Source organism: Lynx canadensis, chromosome F1 (genome assembly GCF_007474595.2).
Source record: "Lynx canadensis isolate LIC74 chromosome F1, mLynCan4.pri.v2, whole genome shotgun sequence".
Classification (NCBI taxonomy): domain Eukaryota; kingdom Metazoa; phylum Chordata; class Mammalia; order Carnivora; family Felidae; genus Lynx; species Lynx canadensis.
The window spans coordinates 62,154,965-62,177,410 of NC_044319.2; the positions used below are offsets into that span (position 1 = coordinate 62,154,965).

General features: G+C 46.2%; 1 protein-coding gene across 2 annotated transcripts; it reads left to right on the forward strand.

Annotated features, from left to right (window-relative positions):
* Positions 1-6,042: 6,042 nt before the first annotated feature.
* On the forward strand, positions 6,043-13,925 carry CCDC190 (coiled-coil domain containing 190). Of its 2 annotated transcripts, XM_030303154.1 has the most exons (5): positions 6,043-6,305; positions 7,347-7,545; positions 12,417-12,540; positions 12,811-13,384; positions 13,589-13,925. In XM_030303154.1, the coding sequence occupies exons 2-5, from the start codon at positions 7,359-7,361 to the stop codon at positions 13,703-13,705; spliced, it is 1,002 nt and encodes a 333-aa protein (XP_030159014.1). In that variant the 5' UTR covers positions 6,043-6,305; positions 7,347-7,358; the 3' UTR covers positions 13,706-13,925. The 2 variants fall into 2 exon arrangements, with proteins under 2 accessions (XP_030159014.1, XP_030159016.1); XM_030303156.2 differs by having other exon boundaries at positions 6,046-6,305; positions 12,414-12,540; positions 12,811-13,655.
* Positions 13,926-22,446: the final 8,521 nt, after the last annotated feature.

Genomic DNA, 22,446 nt, shown 5'->3' on the forward strand with positions numbered 1-22,446 from the left:
TCAGCTGATGCCTCCATTATGAAGTCCCCCCTTGACCTTCCACCCAAGGTTTTAGAACCACTGAGGACTGTTGCCTAGATTTGTGACTTCAACAGAGACTTAAAAGCAATGGTTTTCTTACTGCTCCCGTTCCTTCTGAGCAAGTAGCTGCAAACCTTCTAGAAAACCTCTCCTCCATCTACTCTTTCAGTGTCCTAAAAATACAGTTTGTACAGGAAAGACAGCATAGATGCTGGATCCTTTCCCTCTTAATTTTCAGGACAGAAAATTAAGGTGCCTAAGCCACCTCCAAACACAGTTGGTCCGTAGAGCCTTTTCAGAAGGATTCTTGTGGCTTTCTTCTTCTTCTTCTTCTTCTTCTTCTTCTTCTTCTTCTTCTTCTTCTTCTTCTTCTTCTTCTTCTTTTTGGAAAAATCAGCTTTACTTGAATGTTCATCCAATAAAATTCACCTATGTTGAGTATACAGTTTGAGGAGTCCTGATGAATGAAATATTTATGCAAACACATCACAGTCAGGATTAGAACATCTCGGGACGCTGGCGGCTAAGCATCTGACTCTTGATTTTGACTCAGGTCATGGTCTCACGGTTCGTGGGATCGAGCCCCGTGTCAGGATCCATAGGGACAGCACAGAGGCTGCTTGGGATTCTCTTTCTCCCTCTCACTCTGCCCCTCCCCTGCTCTCTCTCTTTTTAAATCAATCAATCAATCAATCAATCAATATTTTTTAAAAGATTAGAACATCTCCAGGACCCCCCAAAAACTTTTCTCTTGTCCTTTCAAGTCAATCTGTGCTCCCCACCCTGGCTCCAAGCAGCTCTGTCTGCTTTCTATCACATGTCTACGTTTCCTAGAATGTTCTATAAGTGAAATCACCCAGATTTAGTCTTTTCTATGGGCATCTTTCTCTTAGCATAATGTTTTTGAGATTAATCTATGCTGTTTCATGTGTTGGTAGTTCTTTTTATATGAATATACCCCATTTTATTTATTAATCCACAGTTTTGTTGGACATTTTATCCTTGCATAAGTAGATCAATACTCTGCCAAAGACTCGAAGGGACCCCTCTGCAGATCTCTGGACCTCCTACCCCCTCCCGTGTATTTACGTCCTGTTTGGTACTCTGTTCTGTACCTTCACCCTCTGCAGCCTGCCCAAACCCCATTGTCCAGATGCTCAACTCAAAGGGACAGTTGGGCTCTGTCTTGGTTGCCCCTTCCTGCACCACAGCCTGAAAACTTCTTCTAGGCACTAATTTAGGGCAGGTACAGAGCTCACCTTGTTTGTATCTTATCTCAGGGGGATCACAAACATGCATTGTCTGTCCAATGTCTGAAAACAGTCACTTTATATATTTTGTTCAGTCTTCCAGGTTTTTAAGGGAGAAGGGCAATTCCCGTAGAATTCAATCCTTCATGGTGGAAGCAGAAGCCTCCTGAATCTTTTTGACAAGTTGAAATTCGTTATTTTTTCAATCAACTTTACTGAGGTATAATCTATATACTTTAAAATTCACAGTTGATGTCTCCAGGTTGTTGATTTTGACAAATGCATGCAACATATAATCACCTCTATCTCCCCCGGAAAGTTCCCTCATTCCTTTTTGCCATCAGTCTTCATCCACACCTCTCAACCTGGGCAACCACTTATCTACTCTCTGTCACTACAGAGTAATTGCATCTGTCCTGATATTTTAAATATATAGAATCATTTTGTCTTTTGTAACTAGCTTCCTTCACTAGTATCATGTCTGAAGATTTATTCACGTCATTGTATGTAACAATGTTTTGGCTTTTTTATTTCTGGGTACATGCTTTCATTCCTTTTGGTTAAATACCTAGGAGTAGAATTGCTGGGTCTTATGTAAGTATATGCTAAATTTTATGAGAAATTGCCAAACTCTTTTCCAAAATGGTTACACAATTTTACATTTCCAGCAGCAAGGCCTAAAAGTTTCAATTGCTCTGTATTATCACCAAGAATGGTTTTGCCGCTTTTTAAAACTTCAATTTAATCTAAATACTGTATAAGTGGTGAAGGTAGACATCTTTGCTTGGTCTGTGATCTTATGAGAAAGAATTCAATCTTTCACAATTAAGCACGATTGCTAGCTATCAGCTTTTCATAGCTATCCTTTATGAGACTGAATAAGTTCCCTCTCAGTCTTGGTTTGCTAACAGATTTTACCAAGAAGGAATTTTGGATTTTGTCATCCTTTTTCTTTATCGAGGGAGCTAATTATATACTTCTCTTTATTCGTCTGTTAATATGATGATTCACATTGATTTATTTTCCAATGTTAATCACCCTTCCATTCTTGGGATAACCACATTTGGTCATAATGAATTATCCTTTTTATATATTTGATATATTTGATAAGATAGACCTTTACATTTATGATCACGAAGAATGTTGGGGCACCTGGGTGGCTCAGTCAGTTAGGTGTCCAACTTCAGCTCAGGCCAGGATCTCACACTCCGTGAGTTCGAGCCCCACGTCAGGCTCTGTGCTGACAGCTTGGAGCCTGGAGCCTGCTTCGGATTCTGTGTCTCCCTCTCTCTCTGCCCCTCCCCTGCTCATGCTCTGTGCCTCTCTCTCTCTCAAAAAAGGAATAAACAATTTAAAAAAAAATTTTTAAAGAATGTTGTTCTATAGTATTCATTTTTCTTGTAATGTCTTTTTCTGGTTGTGGTATCCAGGTTAGGCTAACCTCATAAAAATAATGCCTCCTTTTCAATTTTCTGGGAGAGTTTCTGTAAAATTGGTATTAGTTGCTCCTCAAATGTTTGGTAGAATTGCCCAGTTTACTGTGCGGGAAGGTTTAAACTACAAATTCTGTTTGTTTCATCTGTATGAGGGTATTTAGTTGATCAATGTCTTTGAATGATCTTTGGCATTTTATGTCTTTCAAGGAATTTGTCTTTTTCATCTAGTTTGTCAGGTTGTTGGTGTAAACTTATTTATAATACCCTATTCGCTTTTTACTATCTATCGAGTCTGTAGTGATGTCCCCTCTGTTATTTCTGATATTGGTAAATGTTGTCTTCTCTCTTTCTTTATTAGTTTTTTTTTTTTTTAGCAGTTAGATTTTGTGTACTTTGGAGTCATTCTATTTGTGTTTCTTTTGCTTGGGATTCATTGAACTTCTTGAATTTGGTACTCCTCCCTGCTGATCCTAGCTGCCTTGCTTTACTGGACTTCTAGCTCTGTCTCCTCAACTCAGGGAATCCACTGCCTGTCTGCCCATTCCTATGATGTGGCCTGTAAACTCTTTCCAGCAGTAAGCTTGGCAATAAGAAAGATCCCTGGCTTGTTTCTGCTCTCTCAGGGACTGCCATCCTATCTGTCTGATGTCCAATGGAACAAAAAAATCATTTCATGAATTTTGTCTGATTTTTACATTGTTTCATATAGAAGAGTAAATCTAGTTCATGCTACTCCATCTTTGCTGGAAACCAGGAACTAACTTCTACTGAATATCTACTATGCACAAACACTTTTCATTTCTTCTTTCATTCAATTCTATTAGAAGTCCTATGATGGGGGCGCCTGGGTGGCGCAGTCGGTTAAGCGTCCGACTTCAGCCAGGTCACGATCTCGCGGTCCGTGAGTTCGAGCCCCGCGTCGGGCTCTGGGCTGATGGCTCAGAGCCTGGAGCCTGTTTCTGATTCTGTGTCTCCCTCTCTCTCTGCCCCTCCCCCGTTCATGCTCTGTCTCTCTCTGTCCCAAAAATAAATTAAAAACGTTGAAAAAAAAAATTAAAAAAAAAAAAAAAAAAAAAAAAAGAAGTCCTATGATGAACATACACTATTAATCCTTTTCACAGATGAGGAAACCAGGGAATACGACAAATTAATGAACAAAGTCATACATCGTATTAAATGACAGAACTAGGGGCAACTGGATGCCTTGGTAAGTTAAGCATCTGACTCTTAATTTCAGTTCAGGTCATGATCTCATGATTCGTGTGACTGAGCCCCGTGTCAGACTCTGAGCTGACAGCACAGAGCCTGCTTGGAATTCTCTCTCTCCTTCTCTCTTGGCACCTCCCCTGCTTGTGATTTCTCTCCCTCTCAAAATAAATCAATAAACTTAAATAAATAAATAACAGAATTCTTTGATCACAGATGTGTTTTACTACAAAAGGATGCTACCTCCACATAAAGCAGAGAGATAGAAAAGTGCATGAATGCAAATAAATAAATAAAATCCACTCTGTAAAATTTATTTTAATCATAACTATTTAAATGATCAGTTGAAACTGCCCCTTTTTCTAGTGGTGATAGCAAGATGTGATCTGGGAACGACAATTTTACATTTCCAATGACTATCTTTGTTGATTTTCCTTTCTTGCCCTTTAATGGTATCATGAGCAGATTCTCCACATTTCTGGCCACTTTGGCTATAAAAGGTCCAGTCCACTTTGAAGTTCCAATCTCATATGCAATCTAAACCCTTCCCTCACTAGACTCCAAGGGACTTGGAGAGAATTTACCAGTCTTCCTTCTCCAACCCCTGGGGTGGCACGAGGAACATGGTCTTGTTTTGTATACTTCCCCTCCCTGTCTTCTCAGTATCTGACCCCTCTGAGGTTGAGGGGTCAAAGGGGAACAGAAGAGGCAGAGCTCTTCCTGTATAACTGCTGCTTGGGTGGTGCTGAGGCACTACTAGTCTTTTTCTGACCTGTGAGGTTCCTATTTTCCTGCTGTGCTCTGCTCTTGAGATGTATTTTCATGAGGAAGCTCACCTTCAGTCAGCTCTCTCTGTCCCTGCTCCTTTGGCCCTGCGTGTGGTTCTATACCTGTTCTTGTGAAGTATTACCTTATTTAACCTAGAGTCTTCCATGGTTTCTGCCTCCTTCTATAACCCCTCTGCCCCTTCACGTGGAGCCAGGAAGCTGCCGAGGTCCTCTTTGGCACTCCCAAAGGACCAAGGGGAGCTAGGATGGGTTTGGCCACCATTCCCTTCCACACTCACCACACTAAGGCTCATTCCTGTCCTCCAGCCTTGGATTATCTCTCCGAGCCTCCCTTCTCAGCTCTCTCTCAAGATGACATGGAGTAACCAGCTTTTCTAAGAAATCCCTCACCATCATCAGCCCTGGCGGCAGCGAAGGGGAATATTTCTGAGGTTCTGTGGGTCCTCGAGTCCCTCTGGGGAGCGAGCTGCCAGTCTCTTCCCCTGTTGGCACTCTAAGCTCTAGGTTGGTATTCTTGGAACCCCCAGCGCCTTCATTTAAATTCTGGAGGTGAGAGAATTACCTCATGGGAAGGGATGGGAAGGGAATTACCTCCTGCTGAGAGAATAATGGCTTTCCCCTTTCCCTCCCCCGTCCCCACTAATCTCTTCATAATAGCTTGTTTGCTAGGTGATGACTGTGGGTAATAGGGCTGTTTTCGTTCCTCTCAGCAAGCTCTGGGGGGGTGGGGGGAAGGGGGGGATGGACAGGTCCTAGGACTGGCAGTCCTCTTTAGACTGACACAGGAGTGCCTCTTGTTTTCCAGCGAAGCCCCCCCTCCCCCCCGCAACAGTAAAAATCCCACTTAATATCCTGTTCTACAACCCGTAGTTCAACTGGCCTTCTGCCGCAGCTCTCCAAACTCTGCTGACAAAAGTCAACTTCGAGTTCAGTTTGCCTAATTCTGTGGTCACAGCTGAAAATCTCAAGAAGCTATGAAGTACACAAGACGGGTAGAAGCCCGAGAAAAGTCAGCAGGGTGTGCAAAACAATGCAGAAAGAAACAATTCGCGACTCTCGCCACAAAATGTGCCCAATCTGACCAAGGCAAAAGCCAAAACCAAAACCGGGTGCCTTCTCTGGGAGCGTGATTCCCAAGAGGCAGGAAGGAGTGTAGTGGGCGGGGGGGAGGGGGGGGTATGGCAAACCAGGAGGAAAAAGAGAGGGGGGGCGGGGAAGGAGAGAGACTGTGAGTACAGCAAGACACTCTCTGCTTTCATTCTTGGTTCCCATGGACACAACTCAGAAGGAGCGCTGTGGGCCCCGCTCTGGGAGGGCTGGAAGCTGGCAGGCTTCCTTAACTCACAGAGCTATTTAGAGCACTGGGATTGGTGCCCGTGTCCAGGGAGTTAGCATGCCTGTGTAGGGGAGGTGGCATGGGAGAGAGCTTAAAGCGTATTCACACATTCTGCCCCCCTCCCCCCCCCGCCCGGCCTCTCCCTCCTCGCTCCTCAACACCAAACTCCTAAATTTTCTGAAGGAAAACAAGTGCATCAATCCAGTCTCAGCCTGACGCCGCAAAAGAAACAAGCAGCATTCTCCCAGTGAGCAACCTGGCTTTGTAGGTAAGTGCCACTCACCTGTCCTTTGTTTAAAGTTCAGTCTACACTTAGACTATAAAGCGAGCTGTCTTAACGCGTCCTTCCTGGGCCCTGGCCTTATCCTCCCTTTCAACGCCAAGCTTTCTCCTGCATTATTACCACCAAAGCTCCATCGATAGCAATGCATTTATATCCTGGGCACATATTGTGCTCTTAGCACTGAATATGTATTGCAAAGGACTCCAAGTCCAGGAAGGTGTGTCCAGCCTGTGTGTGCGATAGAGTTCCCCAGAGGACGAAGCCAGCCTGGGCTTGGGGATCGGGGGACAAGAAGGGCAGAGACCACGGGGCTCTGAAAAGACGGGTGAGGGTGTCCCACCCAAGCTGTCTCACCAGTGCCGCCCAGACTGCTGGTCTGGGGTGCCTGCACCGTTTTGTGACCAGTGGGTCCCGACCCTTCCATATTCGAAATGTTGATTGTTCAGATTTGGTGTGGATCCTTGGATTCCACAGCCACAAGTCTGAAAGCCCCCTTGGGAGTAGGCACTGTGACTCAGTCACCACCACCCTCAGCACTTAGCATAGCACCTAGCACCTGGTAGGCTAACAGGCTGCATGGACCCATGCATGTGTGAATGAATGAACAGAAGGGGCCCCAGAATGTCTCCGCCTAAGTCCCAGATCCTCTCCAGACCCCCGAGCAGGCTTTTCGGGGAGGCTTCAAGGAATAGAAGGATCTCTTTTATTGGGTGCATCATGCCTTAGAGATGTAAAGTGTTTTCTATTTTTTTCCCAAAGAGTTATTCGTATGCTTGATCTTCACGGCAGTGTGACTGGGGCCCTGGGGGGCCCTATCATCTATCGCTATCTTATTGACAAGGACACTGAGCCTCAGAGCAATGATTTTGCCCTCAATCTGGGAATCCATTAGGATAGGGCAAAATTTCCCAATGGTGTGACTTCATCAAACGCTGAAACCTGATTGAAAGCCAGGGGTCTGGGTCCCCATCTTGCTCTATCGGGTGAATCGCGGGGCCTGGGAGAATCTTGTTTTACTGCCCCTAGATCGGGAAGAGGATGGAGAGGCACATGGTCGGGGGGCCTCTGTATAAGCACTTCGATTGGGAGAGGAAGAACGCCAGGCAGGCCGACGCCAGGCTCAGCCAAAGACTGCAGAGACTGGAGCGGGTCTGCCTCTACCACATGAAGTCGCTGACCCGCGAGCAGAGACAGCTCCAGAAGGAACTGCAGAGGCTGCGGGAAGGTGAGGCCTCCGGCTCTGGGGAAAGGCAGGGCGGCGAGCCATCGGGCTGAGGCCAGAGTGACACCGTCACCTCCTAGGAGGGCTCTCTCAGAGGCCTGAATCCCAAGGAAGCAAGACCCTGACCCGACCTGGATTTCAGGCTGCCCTCCCTTCCACAGCCCTCCTTCCTCATGTACACAGCTCGCCGGAGAGGCTCACACAACAAGCCTTTTTGAGCTAATACCTCTCAGGCTTCCAGTCACTTCTGTGTTTCAGATGAGCTCTGCCTCGCTTAAGTTCTTCATTTCCTTCTTTCTTATGTCTCCTTCTGCTGTCCTTTCACTACCTCTGGGTGGATTTGGTTTCACCTCTTTTTTTTTTTTTTTTTTTACACCTGGTCAACAACCATGGATTGAGCAACTGTTAATGCGCAAGCCGCCTTAGGAAAGGGAAGTGAAAACAGCCAAAAAAAGACCCCCGGGCTTAGCGACCACAGAGCAGTTATCCTCGAACTGATGGCCGCCCTCCGAGAGGGCTGAGGACAGAGCATTCCGCCATTTTCAACACTCTCCAATGTTGGAGACACGGAGGGCCTCCTTGCCTTCTGGGCAAAAGGAACTTCTCAACCACCCTTCTTGGGCTTTAACGTGTGTTCCCACTAGAGCCTGCAGATCTGGCTTCGATTAGAAAATTTCAAATAAGCCATCGTGGTGTATCGGTACTGTGTTTTCTTTGACTCCATAAGCCAAAGGGCAAATATTTCTGTCATTTTCCCAAAGAGGCCTCTTTACCTATAAGCTGTGTGCTCCCATTCTTGATAACATTGCTCTTCCAAAACACCCCCAGTCTCCACAGAATAACCCTTTCCAAATGTATACATCACTTAGAAGGCTATCTGGTTCCCAGAGACTATAGCGTTAAGTAGTGACAACAAAAATAATGTAACTAACTTCAAAAACTAGTTCCTAGTTCGTAGCTACTGGTCATCCCAGAACGAAGGACTACACAGTGGTGTCCAGAATCTCGGACTTTCCAAAGCTGTCTACACCATTCTGTAAAAATTGAGAAGGAGAACTCCCTTCTCAATGATCCCATTAAAACATGGTGGCTTGGGGCATCTGGGTGGCTCAGTCAGTTAAGCGTCTGACTCTTGATTTCGGCTCAGGTCACGATCTGACAGTTTGTGAGTTTGGGCCCCCCTTGGGCTCTGTGCTGACAGTACAGAGCCTGCTTGGGATTCTGTCTCCCTCTTTCTGCCCCTCCCCCTCTTGTTCTTTCTCTCTCTCTCAAAATAAATAAAAATAAACTTAAAAAAAAAACATGGTGGCTAAGAACATAGACTCTGGACCCAGACTGTCAGGGTTGAAACACTGACTCTGTCACTTACTAGCAGTGAGGCCTTGGGTGGCTTGCTGGACCTGTCGGTGCCTCAGTTTCCTCACACGTAAAATGGGAAAGACTTTCCCTACCTTGTGAAGTTATCTGAGGATTCAGCAAGCACTTGGAACAGCACCTAAACACCCAATCAGTGTCATATAAGTGTTTTCTCCTAGGCCTTAATCAATCAGTCAATAAAAGATGATTACAGGATTAAACCTTGCTACTGCTTTGTTGAAAATTGCCACCGTTGTGTAGTTTATAGAAACCGCATCCATCCTTGAAATAATTAGGTTGTGATATTACTTCAAAATTCAGCATGCATGGGGGAGGGGAAGGGAAAAAAAAGTTAGAGAGGGAGGGAGCCAAACCATAAGAGACTCTTAAAAAAAAACTGAGAATAAACTGAAGGTTGATGGGGGGTGGGAGGGAGGGGAAAGGGGGTGATGGGCATTGAGGAGGGCACCTGTGGGGATGAGCCCTGGGGGTTGTATGGAAACCAATTTGACAATAAATTTCATTAAAAAAAAAAATTCAGCACGGAAAGGATCCACCCCAGCTCGGCAAAACTACGGCCCTTCTCACTGAAGGCAGGTGCCGGAACTCAGAAGCTCTGAAAATGCTGCAGCATGTTCCAGAGGAAAACCAGGCATCGTGAATCAATGTAAACATGTTTAGGTCTACACAGCTAATATGTGGACACAGGAGTGAAGAGTCATGTCCAAACAGCTGGTCTGGGGATTATTTCTAACCCAGGTTGGGTCTGAAAGATGACTCAGAGCAAGTAGCTGAACTTCTCCGCTTTCCATTTCCCTGTCTTAAATGGTTACGACAAACTAGACTAAGAGCTCACACGCTGGCAAAGAATCTTCGAAGCCATCTGGCTGAATCCCACTTCCATTCTCAGAAAGGACACTGAAGCCATATACCTATTTTCAGGGAGGGGGCGCCGGTCATGCAAAAGGCCAGGCCCCGAGGTAGGCGGCTCTGCTGGCTGAGTAGAGAGTTTGCCCCAGCGGCAGGGGGTGTGGGGAAAATCTGGACCAGGAGGCAGAAAACTGATTCAGGGGCCTCCAACTCTACGTCCTTCAGAAAGTTATATCCTCTCTAACCCTCAGACTTTTAGACGGTAAAGTTAAGGGAAAGGGGAAGAAATAATATATATTAAGTCTCAGTATTTATCAGGCACTGTACTAGGCGGTGTTTTCCCATGATTCACTCACCAAAATTGTTACTGAGATTCAACTATATGCCAATTGATGGACTGTCTAAAGTGCATATTCCCAGCCCTCATCTGTAGAGATTTGGATCGGCAGGTTGGGAATCAGGCTCAAAAATCTACATTCGCAACTGAGGTGGTACTAAGGCAGATTATTCTGGGACAGGTATTTCGTGGACCGGACTTTACAAAGCACTGTGACAGCTACTCCCATAGATGAAGGAATGTAAACGTGAAAAAAACAAAACAAAACAAAAAACCATGGTCTGTGCCCCCTTCGATGCTCACATTTGATTTGGAAGGTAGCGGAGCTTGTGAAAAAATTATGATACAAGATACTAATTACTAAATTAGAGTTATTTGCATAGTAGGGCACGAGTGTAAGAAGATTCCTGTGTCTGTCAAAGGAACTGAGGTGAGATCTCCCCAAAGAGGCAGAGTGTAAGCAGAATCTTAGAGGAGGGGGAGAATGAAGGGGTGGGGGGGTGTGGTTTGTCATGAGCACATGTGGAGTGAGGCCGCTCCTGCGAGAAGGAAGAGCACGTACAAACGCGTGTGCATGCGTGCACAAGGCTTGCTACAAACAGCCCGGTACTGAGGAGGCTAAGGGGCGAGGAGATGAGGGAGGCGCTGTGTAGACGCAAAGCGGTGTAGACAGTGTCTCTGATCACGAAGAGGGTGATGGGTCTTCCAAAAGAGTTTAGATTTCACCCTATCGCGTCTGGGAGTGGGGAGATGACACATTCCCTCTGGCTGCAATGGTTAGGAGAATTCCAAAGCCCAGGCCTAAACTAGGGAATCGGCCAAGTGAGGAAAAGAAGTATTTTGTGATATCCAGAAAGTGGAATTGTCAGAGCTTTGTGATTAATTATGCGTCCAGGAGGAGCTAAAACCAGAGTCAAGAGTCTATTGCCTGGCACAGGGCAGGCATCCAAACAGCCTTGTGAGTTGGATAGCTGGATGCGTACAGGTGGCATGCCTCCACAGGAGAACCCTGGAGAAAGATCAAGTTTTGGAGAAAAGATACATTCATTTCTGAGCCTGTTGGCCCAACAGGGCTAAACTGCAGACGAATGGCCTGGGCGGGAGAAGTAGCTTAAAATCTCCTGGCTTATAGGAAACAGATGAAGTTCTTACATGGTTCAGACCTACACACATACAGGCAGGCACGCACACACTCAAGCAGGTGACGGAGGAAGAAGGGCTCACAAAAGACTGTCTCTTGTCTCGACTACCTTCCAAGGCAATGATCGGATGAAACAGTGTTAGGAGATGAATGTGAATTCTAGTCCCCTCATCTGGACGTGTTCCCTCTGCCCGGTGCCTGCTAACCCCAGTGCAGGTTCAGGGAACCCACTCCCATTAAAGCAAACCGGTGCAAGACTTTCAACCCCAACTGAGCGACTCATGAGGTGTCTTGAAAACTAACTGGGTCCTCCACAGCGACCATGACTACAAGGTGCTGAAACATTTACTCCAAGAGTGAAAAAACCCACTTAATCATAGCCAGCAGTTGCCGCTCGTGGTTTGGGCGAGAAGGAGGTCACATAATTGAGGTGAATGAAACAATAGGGCGCCATCTCTGGGTATCGCTCACACCTAGTTCTTTTGCCTTGAAAACACCAGGCTTGCCACATACAACATTCAAAAGCAAACCCTCCACGGGCCTCACAGCCGGTTTAAGCCTCTGATCTCAGTGTTTCTAAATCCCTATTAACATGTTGTAGGTCACGCCACACTGGGGAATAGCTGTAAGGTTTTCTGTCTTCATCCATCATGGCAGATCAGCCTTATGTGTTTGCGGTCAGAGGGTATTCACATGCTCCTTCTTTGCCCAGAGTCCAGCATCCTTTCCCTTCTTCTCTTACTAGATTAGTTTTTAGGGCTTCCATAAGAGAGAACCACTAACTGGGTGACTTATTTATTGTCACATGGTTCTGGAGGCTACAAGTCCAAGATCAAGGTGTCCGGAAGGTTGATTCCTTCTGAGGCTGTGTGGGAAGGACTTCTTCTAGGCCTCTCTCCTTACAGTATCGATGGCTGTCTTTCCCCTACATCTCTTCACACTGTGTTCCCTCTGTCTGTGTCTGTGTCCAAATTTCCCCTTTTTATAAGGCTACCAGTCCTATGGATTGGGGCTCCCCCTAATGACCTCATCTTAACTTGACTATCTCTGCAAAGGCCCTATTTCCAAATAAGATCACATTCTGAGGTGCTGTGGGGATTAGGACTTCAACATGTGACATTTGGGGAAGACACAATCAATCCATAACACTTATTCATTAACTCAAAGCAGATATTGTCAAGAAAAAGCTCTCCTCTGATCTGCGGAATGGAATTCAGAAGAGACCAGAAGACGTCCTTGTGTCCTCACCACCAAGAGGGAGGAAGCATGGAGGTTCACACACTAATAACGTTAGGTAAGAAAATGCTTGCTAAACTCATGGAGATGTCATTGAATCCCTCTTCCCAACTGACCTCCCAAAGTGATCCTCTCCCTGAGAAAATGCTGCCTTTTCTCCTTAAGCAACAAGACACTTCCCCATTCTGTGACCACCCCCTGCTCAGCCACTTCATTACCTCAGCCGATACCAACTGAAGGGGACCATGGTCTGACAACTGGAAAACTCAAAATATGGGCCTTCTTGTTGTTTCTCACAGACCTTTCTTCTTTTTACCTCCTTCCCCAGAGTGCTGGCCACCAACATGACCCAACATGACCCAATGTACAGAACTAAGTCCCGGATGCCTCTTTTCCATCACGCTGGCTTCAAAGACGCCACGAAAAGCAAAGAGCAGTCGCTATCTCAAAATTACAGAGCTTCTCACTTCACAGCCGAGAAGCCACAAGCCCAAGGAAAAGATTTTATGAGCCCACCAAAAGGCAAAGACTCCAACAAGGGCATCTCTATTCTGTGTCAACATCAAGACGTCTCCATCAACACCCTAGACCAAGGCCCTGGTTCCAGCCCAGTTTGTGAAAGTGGAACAACACACATGGATGAGACCAGACCAAAGGATGCCAGCCTAAAGCCAGACCCCAAGGCTGGGAAACAAAGTCCCTTGAATCCCATGGAATGTGCAAGAAACTTGAAAGGCGAGTCCATAACACCTACCTTCTTAGAGCTGTTTGCTAAGGTCAGAAATGCCCACTACCTCCGGCACAGGGTCCCCCCGGAGTCTGAGAGATTGCTTAGCATTGGGGAGATATTCGGGCACAAGGAATCCTTACAGCCCAGAACAGGACAGGAGTGTAAGAACAGGGTGAGCATCTAATTTCCTTCCTCTCTAACCACCTAGTGTAACCTCACAATAACTTGCTAAAAAGATGTATTCCTCAAGTAGTTGTGTATATACATACACGTATATAGGTACACACACACACACACACACACACACACACCCATATATACATATATGTCAATTTTATTTTAAACCCTCAGGTTTTTCTTTTTTTTCCTTTTACAGGGATATAATCTCTCACTGAATGAGCAATACAAGTATACAAAAAAGGAGGGGAGAGATGAATCTTCTGACAACACTTTAAGGGGTGCGCATATGTTGCGGATGTCATCAAAAATATGAATCTACATTGACGACTAGACTTTTTTCGAAAGGAAAAATATGAAGGGTCCTGCTTACGTTGGCCACCCTTTTCTTATAGGAAGTTCTTATGGTGCCACCTTCTGGCACAATGACATAGCTCTTCTCTTCGAGTTCACATCTAACATCCATGTGGGGAGAGGGACTCAGTTGGAAACCGTTACCATCATGCGGTCTATAATTAAAACCTGCTCTCTCCTGCCACAGCCCCAGGCTCATCGGGAAGTCCTTGCCTCACCTCTTTCCTTTCCACGTGGCTCCATTTTAGCTTTCTCATTCTCGTTTCCACCTGCTCATATCACACTTTCTGGATCCTAATAACAGAATAATACACAATTTACAACATTTCCTCTAACATCTGACGTTTCTCTCAAGAAGCGAAGCAACACAGGAAGGCGGGCCGGGGCGACAAAACCGATTCATGGATACTGAATGTATTCACACTGGCCCGTGACCAGGCTAGCAGGTACAGGGTCACATAGTTTACAGAACCCCTCTGCAAAGTGCCCCCAGCCCTTTCTTTTACGTCCTTCCTTCATTCTTCCTCCTTGTCTTCTGCTTAAACCCCATCTGTCTCCATTACAATCACCCTCCAAGGGTGAATTTCCAAAAATGATTTATCCTACTTCTACGTGAGCCTTTTCTCTGGCTCAGCCACCGGAGGACGGGCCATCACCAAGGCAGCTGGGAGGGTGGCCCCAGCCTGAGCCTCTGCTCCACACGCCATCAAATCCTCCACTCCAAGGACACTTCCGTCTTGTGAGCTCGAGAAATAAACATTCTGCTACATGCCTCCTCATAACTGTGCTTGTGTCTTCATAGACCTGACGGGCCCGGATCTGTCTGTGCTTCTAACGCCAGTATTTTGGACACGCTACTTTGAATGACATGTGATGCATTGCCACAAAATTGTGCATTTCCAGGGGCGCCTGGGTGGCTTGGTCGGTTAAGCGTCCCACTTCGGCTCAGGTCATGATCTCACGATTTGTGAGTTCCAGCCCCACGTCGGGCTCTGTGCTGATAGCTCAGAGCCTGGAGCCCACTTCGGATTCTGTGTCTCCCTCTCTCTCTCTGACCCTCCCCTGCTTGTACTCTGTCTCTCTCTCTCTCAAAAGCAAATAAAAAAACATTTTTTTAAAAAAAGAAGGAGGAGGAGGAAGAAAAGGAAAAGAGCAGTTGAAATCCCTGGGCTTCACAAGGCATATCAAGCCCCAGGATGGCTTGTACCCAGTCATCCTGAAGTCACTCATTCATACCCTGGTCTCAGCTGGGGATACACGTGCTCCCCAAAAGACATTCGGCAGTGTCCAGAGACAAGTCTAGTTGTCACAACCCAGGCAAGGGGTTTAAGAAACCCCAACCTATATACCGTTGCATTAAATCTTTGCAAAACCCTCTGAAGGGTAGGAAATCCGTGAGACGACTGCTTCTGTTTTACAGAAAAGAAAATCGAGCCTCATGATAAGCCAAGTGACTCTCTCCGTTCCAGAGTGTGACTGAGGCACAAAGGCCAGGATGCTGCTTTCCTGTCCTAACTTCTCTCTCAAAAAGGGGGTGGCGGGGGGGGGGTCGTGGCACAGTTGTCCAATGGCTTGTGTCCTCATTTTCACTTTGAAATACTTTCTCCCTATAAATAAAAATCTTAAACAATCAAATTAGAAAGAAATGGTGAAGAGGAAAACTGAGTACTTCAATTTTGAGGGAATATGACACTTTTTACTATATCCATTCATGTATTTAGAGATATATTGAGGAGAATGTCTTCTCCATTTAGCGCCCCCCCATGAGGAAAAGGGGGCTTTCACCTTGATACCTGAACCCATCCAATGGGCAGGGGATCCATGCTTCACCTGTAGGCAGAGGCACCTGGAAACCCTGAGGTGGTTGCTCAGCCTCTTACCCAGGGTCCCGAAGTTCTGGAGGCTGTTGAGAGGGACCCCAAAGGTTCCCACAACCCGCAGTGATTAGGTAAGTTGTTACCAGTAACTCTGGAACAGCAGCCCCCCTGAGGGTGAAAGCCCCAGAGGCAAGGCGAAGGGAGGAGAACTTGGAGGGCGTTGCCCCCACACCAAGAACCCCAGGACAGCAGAGGCTCAGTCCAACCAAACAGAAGTCAAGGGTCCCACATCACCAGCAACAGCCACCAGCATAGCAAGAACTGCTGAAAAACAAAGGAAAGCCAGGGCGCGTGGGTGGCTTAGTCGGTTGAGCGTCTGACTCTTGACTTCAGTTCAGGTCATGATCCCGGGGTCATTGGATCAAGCCCTGCCTCAGGCTCCACGCTGAGCGTGGAGCTTGCTTGAGATTCTCCCTCTCCCCCACTCATGAGCTCTCTCTCTCTCTAAAATACATTTTTTTAAAAAATTAAAAAACAAAGGGAAGCCAGGGATGTGTGAGCCAAGTCCTTCCCTCGCCCGACCCGACCCGACCCCAGCCCTGTGCAGGTGTTGGGACACTGAGGGCAGAAGGAGGGAGACAGGGGAGGTCCAACCTCACACTTGTGCTGAGCCCAAGCTGCACTGGGGTGGGGAAGAAAGACTTTAAACTGGACGAGGACCCAAAGTGATAATACCTAATGTGGTCGAAGAATGTCTACCAGAGATGAAACTTGTAAAACAGAAGTGACCGGAAGTTGTCGGATCAGACTGAGGTCGGATTAAGCCAAGCTGGTAGCAGTTACCGGGAGAAGACCCCCCACCCCACCCCATCCCATGGTTACACATCATCGAGCTGGGATTTCTCAGTCTACTTTACATGGAACAGCATCGTGCTGAGAAACATTCAACAAGGAACACACGTGCTTATTACACAACCTCATCTCAGATGGGGCTGGGGATGTGGCTCACCTGAGACTTAAAGGAGAAAATTTCCTTAATTAGATGTTGTATGAACTAGGCACCAGTCCTCCCATCTTCCTGCCAACGCTGCGAACATGCTCTGGGTCCCAATAGCTGCATCACTTAGAAACTGTGGATGAGATTTAATGTAATCAGTTCAATTACTTTGAATTGCTCAAGTTTAATTCCCTTCGAGTTGCACCACGAAGCTGGGCCAGGAAGAAACCTTCCCAGGAAAAGGAAAACACGTGCAACTATACATATAAAGACTCCAAACACACTTAACACACGTTGCTTGGAATCAAACCCAATGTTAGCATGGGGCTTCTCAACTCAAAACTATTTGTAATAAAATATTATTCCAAAAGTGTGTGACAAAGAGAAAATGTAGGCAAGCTATTGATAAAGATGTCTAATTCTGCAATTCACTGCTGGGAATCTTTTTTCATGTTTATTTAGTTTTGAGAGAGAGAGGAGGAGGAGGAGGAGGGGCAGAGAGCAAGGAGGACAGAGGATCCAAAGAGAGCTCTGTGCTGACAGCAGCGAGCCCGATGTGGGGCTCGAACTCACGAACCGTGAGATCATGACCTGAGCCAAAGTTGGAAACTCAACCGGATGGGCCACCCAGGCGCCCTACCACTCGGAAATTTTGAACACTCTTGCTGAGGACTATTTGTGCGTGTTGAGGCAAAAGAAATGAGACAACAGACAATATGTTCAAAAGCAAAGGATAAAAGCTAAGACTGCAGGAGGGGGTCTGACAGTGCGGGAGAAGCCACCGGAAGTGGGAAGTAGGCTCCTACATGGCCACCACTGGGGCCTCAGCCTATTCCCCACTTCGGGCTAAGCCCTAGCAAATAGGATGGTATGAGCAGAACAATGAGTGATTCCAACAGTTGTCTTAACATTATTACATAAAACGTTAGGTCGAATGTTGTAGAATATGTGCAAGCATTCATATTTGAAAGATAATTTCCCTAAAGACTTTTCCTTCATTTTCTTAGGGGGTACGCACTCACACAAACACTCACACACAACACTCTTCTAACCTGGCCGTGAAAGCCAGGTGCCCCATGGTCTCAGGGCACCTGGGCTGGTTCACTACAAATGCTCCCACTAACAACATGGCAGCTCTCAGCATGTGGGTGGGAGGTGGTGGTGTTTCAGGGGGCTTCATCCTCAGTTTCAGATATGAGATATGAACAGTCGACCTAATACGCGTTTCACATTCTAGCAAATTTGGTAAAAATTTTCAGCAGTGTCTTCATCCAGGTCCATCTGGAAGTGAAAGCAAAAATAGATATAATTTGGTCTTAAAATTAAAGGAAAACGAGACTAATAAAATTTGGAGTAAAATGGGTGGTATTTAACATGTATGGGAAGGGTGGAAAGCTATAAATTGGAAAGAGACCAGCGAGTTGGGCTCCTCTAGGAATTACTGGCAAACTGAAGACATGTGATCTCATGGTCCCAACCCTGTCCCTTACCAGGTCAGCTGGGACCCTCAGGAGCAGAAAAGCTGACAGATCTGAGCTTTGCTGCCCGTAATGCCCTTGTTTTGGGGCAGAAGCTAACTACTGGTGCCATGACCCAAGAAGAGACAAGCCCCTATATTAAAAACACAACAGGGACCTCAATTCTGAACTCAAGACTCATTCATAATTATCTGAGCAACTATAAGTATAAACTTTTTTCCTATTACAACTGATTCTCAACAGACATTCCTTCAGTATAGAAAATAAGCAGTAATCGTTGGGGTACCTGGGTGGCTCAGTTGGTTCCGTGTCTGACTTGATTTTGGCTCAGGTCATGATCTCACTCTTGGATCTCATGGTTTGTGAGTTTGAGCCCCATGTCGGGCTCTGGGCTGACAGGGAGGGACTTGCTTGGGATTCTCTCTCTCCCCCTCTCTCTGCCCCTCCCCCACTCATCCCCCCCTCCTCAAAACAAATAAATAAACATTAAAAAACAGAGAACAAGCAATAATTGTTCAGCCATATCTACTATACTTTTGCCCCAGAGGCAGCCCAGCAGAGGCTGTAAATGATCCACACTGAGGAAATAATTCACACTCTCTAAAATCCGACTTAGAGTCATCAGAACCCCTAGGGTGAAGGGTTCTACAGCTCACCCCCACGTTACTGTTTAAACCTAAATATCACTAAAAAAAAAAAAAAGAAAGAAAGAAAAGAAGCCTGTGTTTGATAAAATAGAAATAACCATCTTATTTATACTCATCTTGGAGTTTTTCATAGGATATTGGGGTTGGGAAAGGCTTTGGGCATGAAGCAGTTCAAGCTCAGTCCCAAGGCGTAAGATGACTTCTTCAAAACAAACAGAAAATGAAAATACTCGCCTTCAGTGACTCTCCCACCAATAACCTGGGTCTAGAGTTGTTCTAGAGTTTTGGCCTGGAGTCCGGTCTAGAGTCTAAAGAGTCTAGACTCCATGTACACCAATGACCTTCCCTCGTGAGGAAGATGGGAGGTCTGAGCACCTAACCTTGAGAACCAGGGGTTTAGTTATTAGACTGATACGATTCCCTAGAAGGCATTCCCAGAGATGTTGCTGAGTGCCAGAGGAAAAAAAAGGACGCTGGGCTAAAATAAGTTTGGGGGGACACGGGTTAAACAATAAAGACAAGAGTCTCTCTCCAAAGGGACCTAAGTCTCTAACGTGCTAACGTTATGATGAATGTCTGAGGGGAAATTGTGTTCCCCTAAATGATACAATCATGAAATTTTTTTGTGCATAAATCATCTTCGGGTGCTGTGTTAATTTGCTAGCCGCACTTTAGAAACATTGTCTTGGAATAAAAACTACATTAGGAGAGGTTTCTTTTTTCCTCAGGTCAGTCTAAGAGTCAACCAAGAGCTTACAAATTCCAGATGACGGTAGCACGAATGACACTTTTTGTAGAGACTATTTTCCTTTCAGGTGTCCCTGCTTGCGCGCGCGCACACACACACGCACACAAACATGACAATGGCCTCACTCAAAAAATGTCTTCGGGCAAAATGACAAAAATGGTAAGAAGGCGAGGCAATGTTTGTGGCTGTTTCGGCCACTTTATATAGGTTACGTGTGTTGGGCAGTAATCTTTGCTTCATTTCACAGGTGAGAAATCTGAATTCTGGATCCTGCATAGGCAGTAAATACAGAACCGGGATCAAGCCTCTTTCTGCCCACATTCCATAACCTTGCTTACTTCCACCCAAAAGCTCAACAGTAATAATCGCTAACTCCAAACACTGGGCTAAGGGCAACCAGCACAGGCGCTGGTCTCGCGGAGTTTGCCATTGAGGGGAATGAACAGACCCAAAGACAAATTCAGCTAAGATTGGCGTTGTAGTCACTATTGGGCTCTGTTCTCTAACATCTATTCTACCCCAAAGGATCAAACAAAACCAATCGTGGTGACTCTATTCTGTCTGCCAGGAACTCATTCAGGAAAGGGCATGTGACTCGATCCTTGCCAATCAGACATGAGGAGAAGTCAGCCAAGGGCTCTGGAACAGGTCTCCCCAGTCCCAAGAAAGCAACACGGAGAAGACAGTTGTGCTCGTCTTTTAGACGCTCTCGTACCTGCATGTGATTCCCTGAACGGCTGCAATCGTCCTGCTTGACACTGAGGAGGAAGCCCTGTCAGTGAGGAGTAGAAGGCAGAGCTGGACAAGTGGGTGGGAGGCAGATCATAAAAGGCTTTATGTGTTGGGTGACTATATAATTTACCACCCAACCCGGAGCACTTCTGAGAGTGAGCTCAGGGATGCTACTAATAAATATGCTGAGCTAACAGGCACAAAAGGGACAGATCTTCTTGCATCCGATGCCAAGGAGTGTGGGCTTTGCCTGGGTCTGGGCACTTCACAGCTTTTAAGGAAAGGAAGGCAGCTTAGTTACACCTTTCTGGCCACAGTGGGGAGAAGAGGTTCATGGAACAGGCCAAGAATTGGGATAAGGCTGGAGGCATGGTCCATAGTAGAGAGGTGGAAGGACTGACCGTGGGCATGTCGTCGAGATGAAAAGGATGAAAAGTGTTTAGAAGGAAAATAACCAGGAGAACCTGGAGGCTGAGTAGCTCTGAAGGAAGAAGATGGGATTCTGAGGATGGAATCCAGTTCCTGGCATGGACATCTACATGAAAGATGGTGTCACTTCCCAGGACTGGGGCCACATGAAGGCCACAGTCCTCACCTCACCCCAGGGAAGGCCTCGGTGACCAAACTCTGAAGACTGGGGTAGGCTGAGCTCCCCTGGACCCACTGAAGAGGCTTGTGTGTGAGATGGAATCTTGAGGGGATTCGTAGAAAGTAAATTAGGGGTGGGGGGAAATTGTTTGTTCTGACAAAGATTAAGAATGAGAGAAAAATGTGAGGGACAAGAATCAGTTAGTGGCTCATCTATCAGACTGTCAACAAGAAAAGACTGAGGGCAACATATCGTGACGTGTCTGAGGCCCAGGACACATCAAGGAGACAAACTCTCACTTCGTGCCTGGATTTTAGATCACATGCATGCTGTGACTCTGTTCAAATCATTCCCTTTCTCCCCCAGATCAATCTGTCTCTCCCTCATTTCCTCTCCTTGTTGTCTTATCAGTTTTACTACCACTAGGGGGCCCAACTTTTATTACGCATTCCAATGCCCGGCCGAGGCAATGTATGCAATGTGGTGTTACTGGCCGGGGGATAAAATGCCCACTGCCTTATTGCTTGGGAATTCATTAATTCATTCATTTAACAAATACCTCTACTGAACACCATTATGTGATAGGTCTGTCCTTTCATCACAGAGAACAGAAAACAAGGCATGATCAGTGCATGTCCGGCCAACTTCCAGGCTGTTTGTTCATGCCTGTAATCTAATCCAATAAGGACATCTGATAGGCTGGTGTTTGTCCAGAAAACACGCCGCTCTCTCTCCTCCCAATTTCCCTTCCAAATCGATGACCTTACGACGCACTCTACAAGAGCCACAGAGAAAAACATGAAGAGGCTAACTGAAGTTGGCCTTGAGTGTGGCCACGATCAAATAATACACAGTTTCTGTAGGCCAACGATGAGTTTTCTCTTTTCCTACTATAGCTCATCTTGCAAAAAGACCCTTCGGAGCCTAAGAAGACCTTCCCTCTTTCTGTATTCTGTCGTCAGTGCCTTCAAAACCACAGCGTCTAGGGGCGCCTGGGTGGCGCAGTCGGTTAAGCGTCCGACTTCAGCCAGGTCAGGATCTCGCGGTCCGTGAGTTCGAGCCCCGCGTCGGGCTCTGGGCTGATGGCTCAGAGCCTGGAGCCTGTTTCCGGTTCTGTGTCTCCCTCTCTCTCTGCCCCTCCCCCGTTCATGCTCTGTCTCTCTCTGTCCCAAAAATAAATAAACGTTGAAAAAAAAAATAAATTAAAAAAAAAAAAAAAAAAACCACAGCGTCTATCGCCAACTCTCATGGCTGGTGGTGCTCAAAGCGAGAGCGGCCTTAGGACGACTCAAAAATAGTTCACCTCTTAAGGGAAAACTCCTTTCAGTTAATGAGAGCTCTCCTATTTGGTCATTCATTCAACGTGTTTTCTATTGGCTACTCTCTATAAAGTCCCCGTCCCAGGTGTTGGGGACACAGAAAACACCCATAAATAACCCTCCCTCTTGGAGCTTTTACTCTGGCAGGGACATCAAACAGTAAGACAGTAATTATTCAATTAATGTTTTAATCACAATTATGATGAGCACTAGGAAGGAGTACAGGGGCTAAGAAAGCCTGGAACAGGGGACCTGACCTCATCCGGAGAGATAAGGAAGGCTTCCCGGAGGGAAAGGAGACGTCGCCAAGGGAAAAGGGGAGGTGAGTTTCTAGAAGGAAGATGAACCTGAGATAAGGGCCTTAGATGAGAAGAAG

Bases quoted from the DNA above. Each gene is read 5' to 3' on its own strand.
- CCDC190 (XM_030303154.1), top strand. From the start codon at position 7,359: ATGGAGAGGCACATGGTCGGGGGGCCTCTGTATAAGCACTTCGATTGG. The intron at 12,541-12,810 runs GTAAGAAAATGC...CTCCTTCCCCAG, and splicing joins TCACACACTAATAACGTTAG to AGTGCTGGCCACCAACATGA. The intron at 13,385-13,588 runs GTGAGCATCTAA...TTCCTTTTACAG, and splicing joins GACAGGAGTGTAAGAACAGG to GGATATAATCTCTCACTGAA.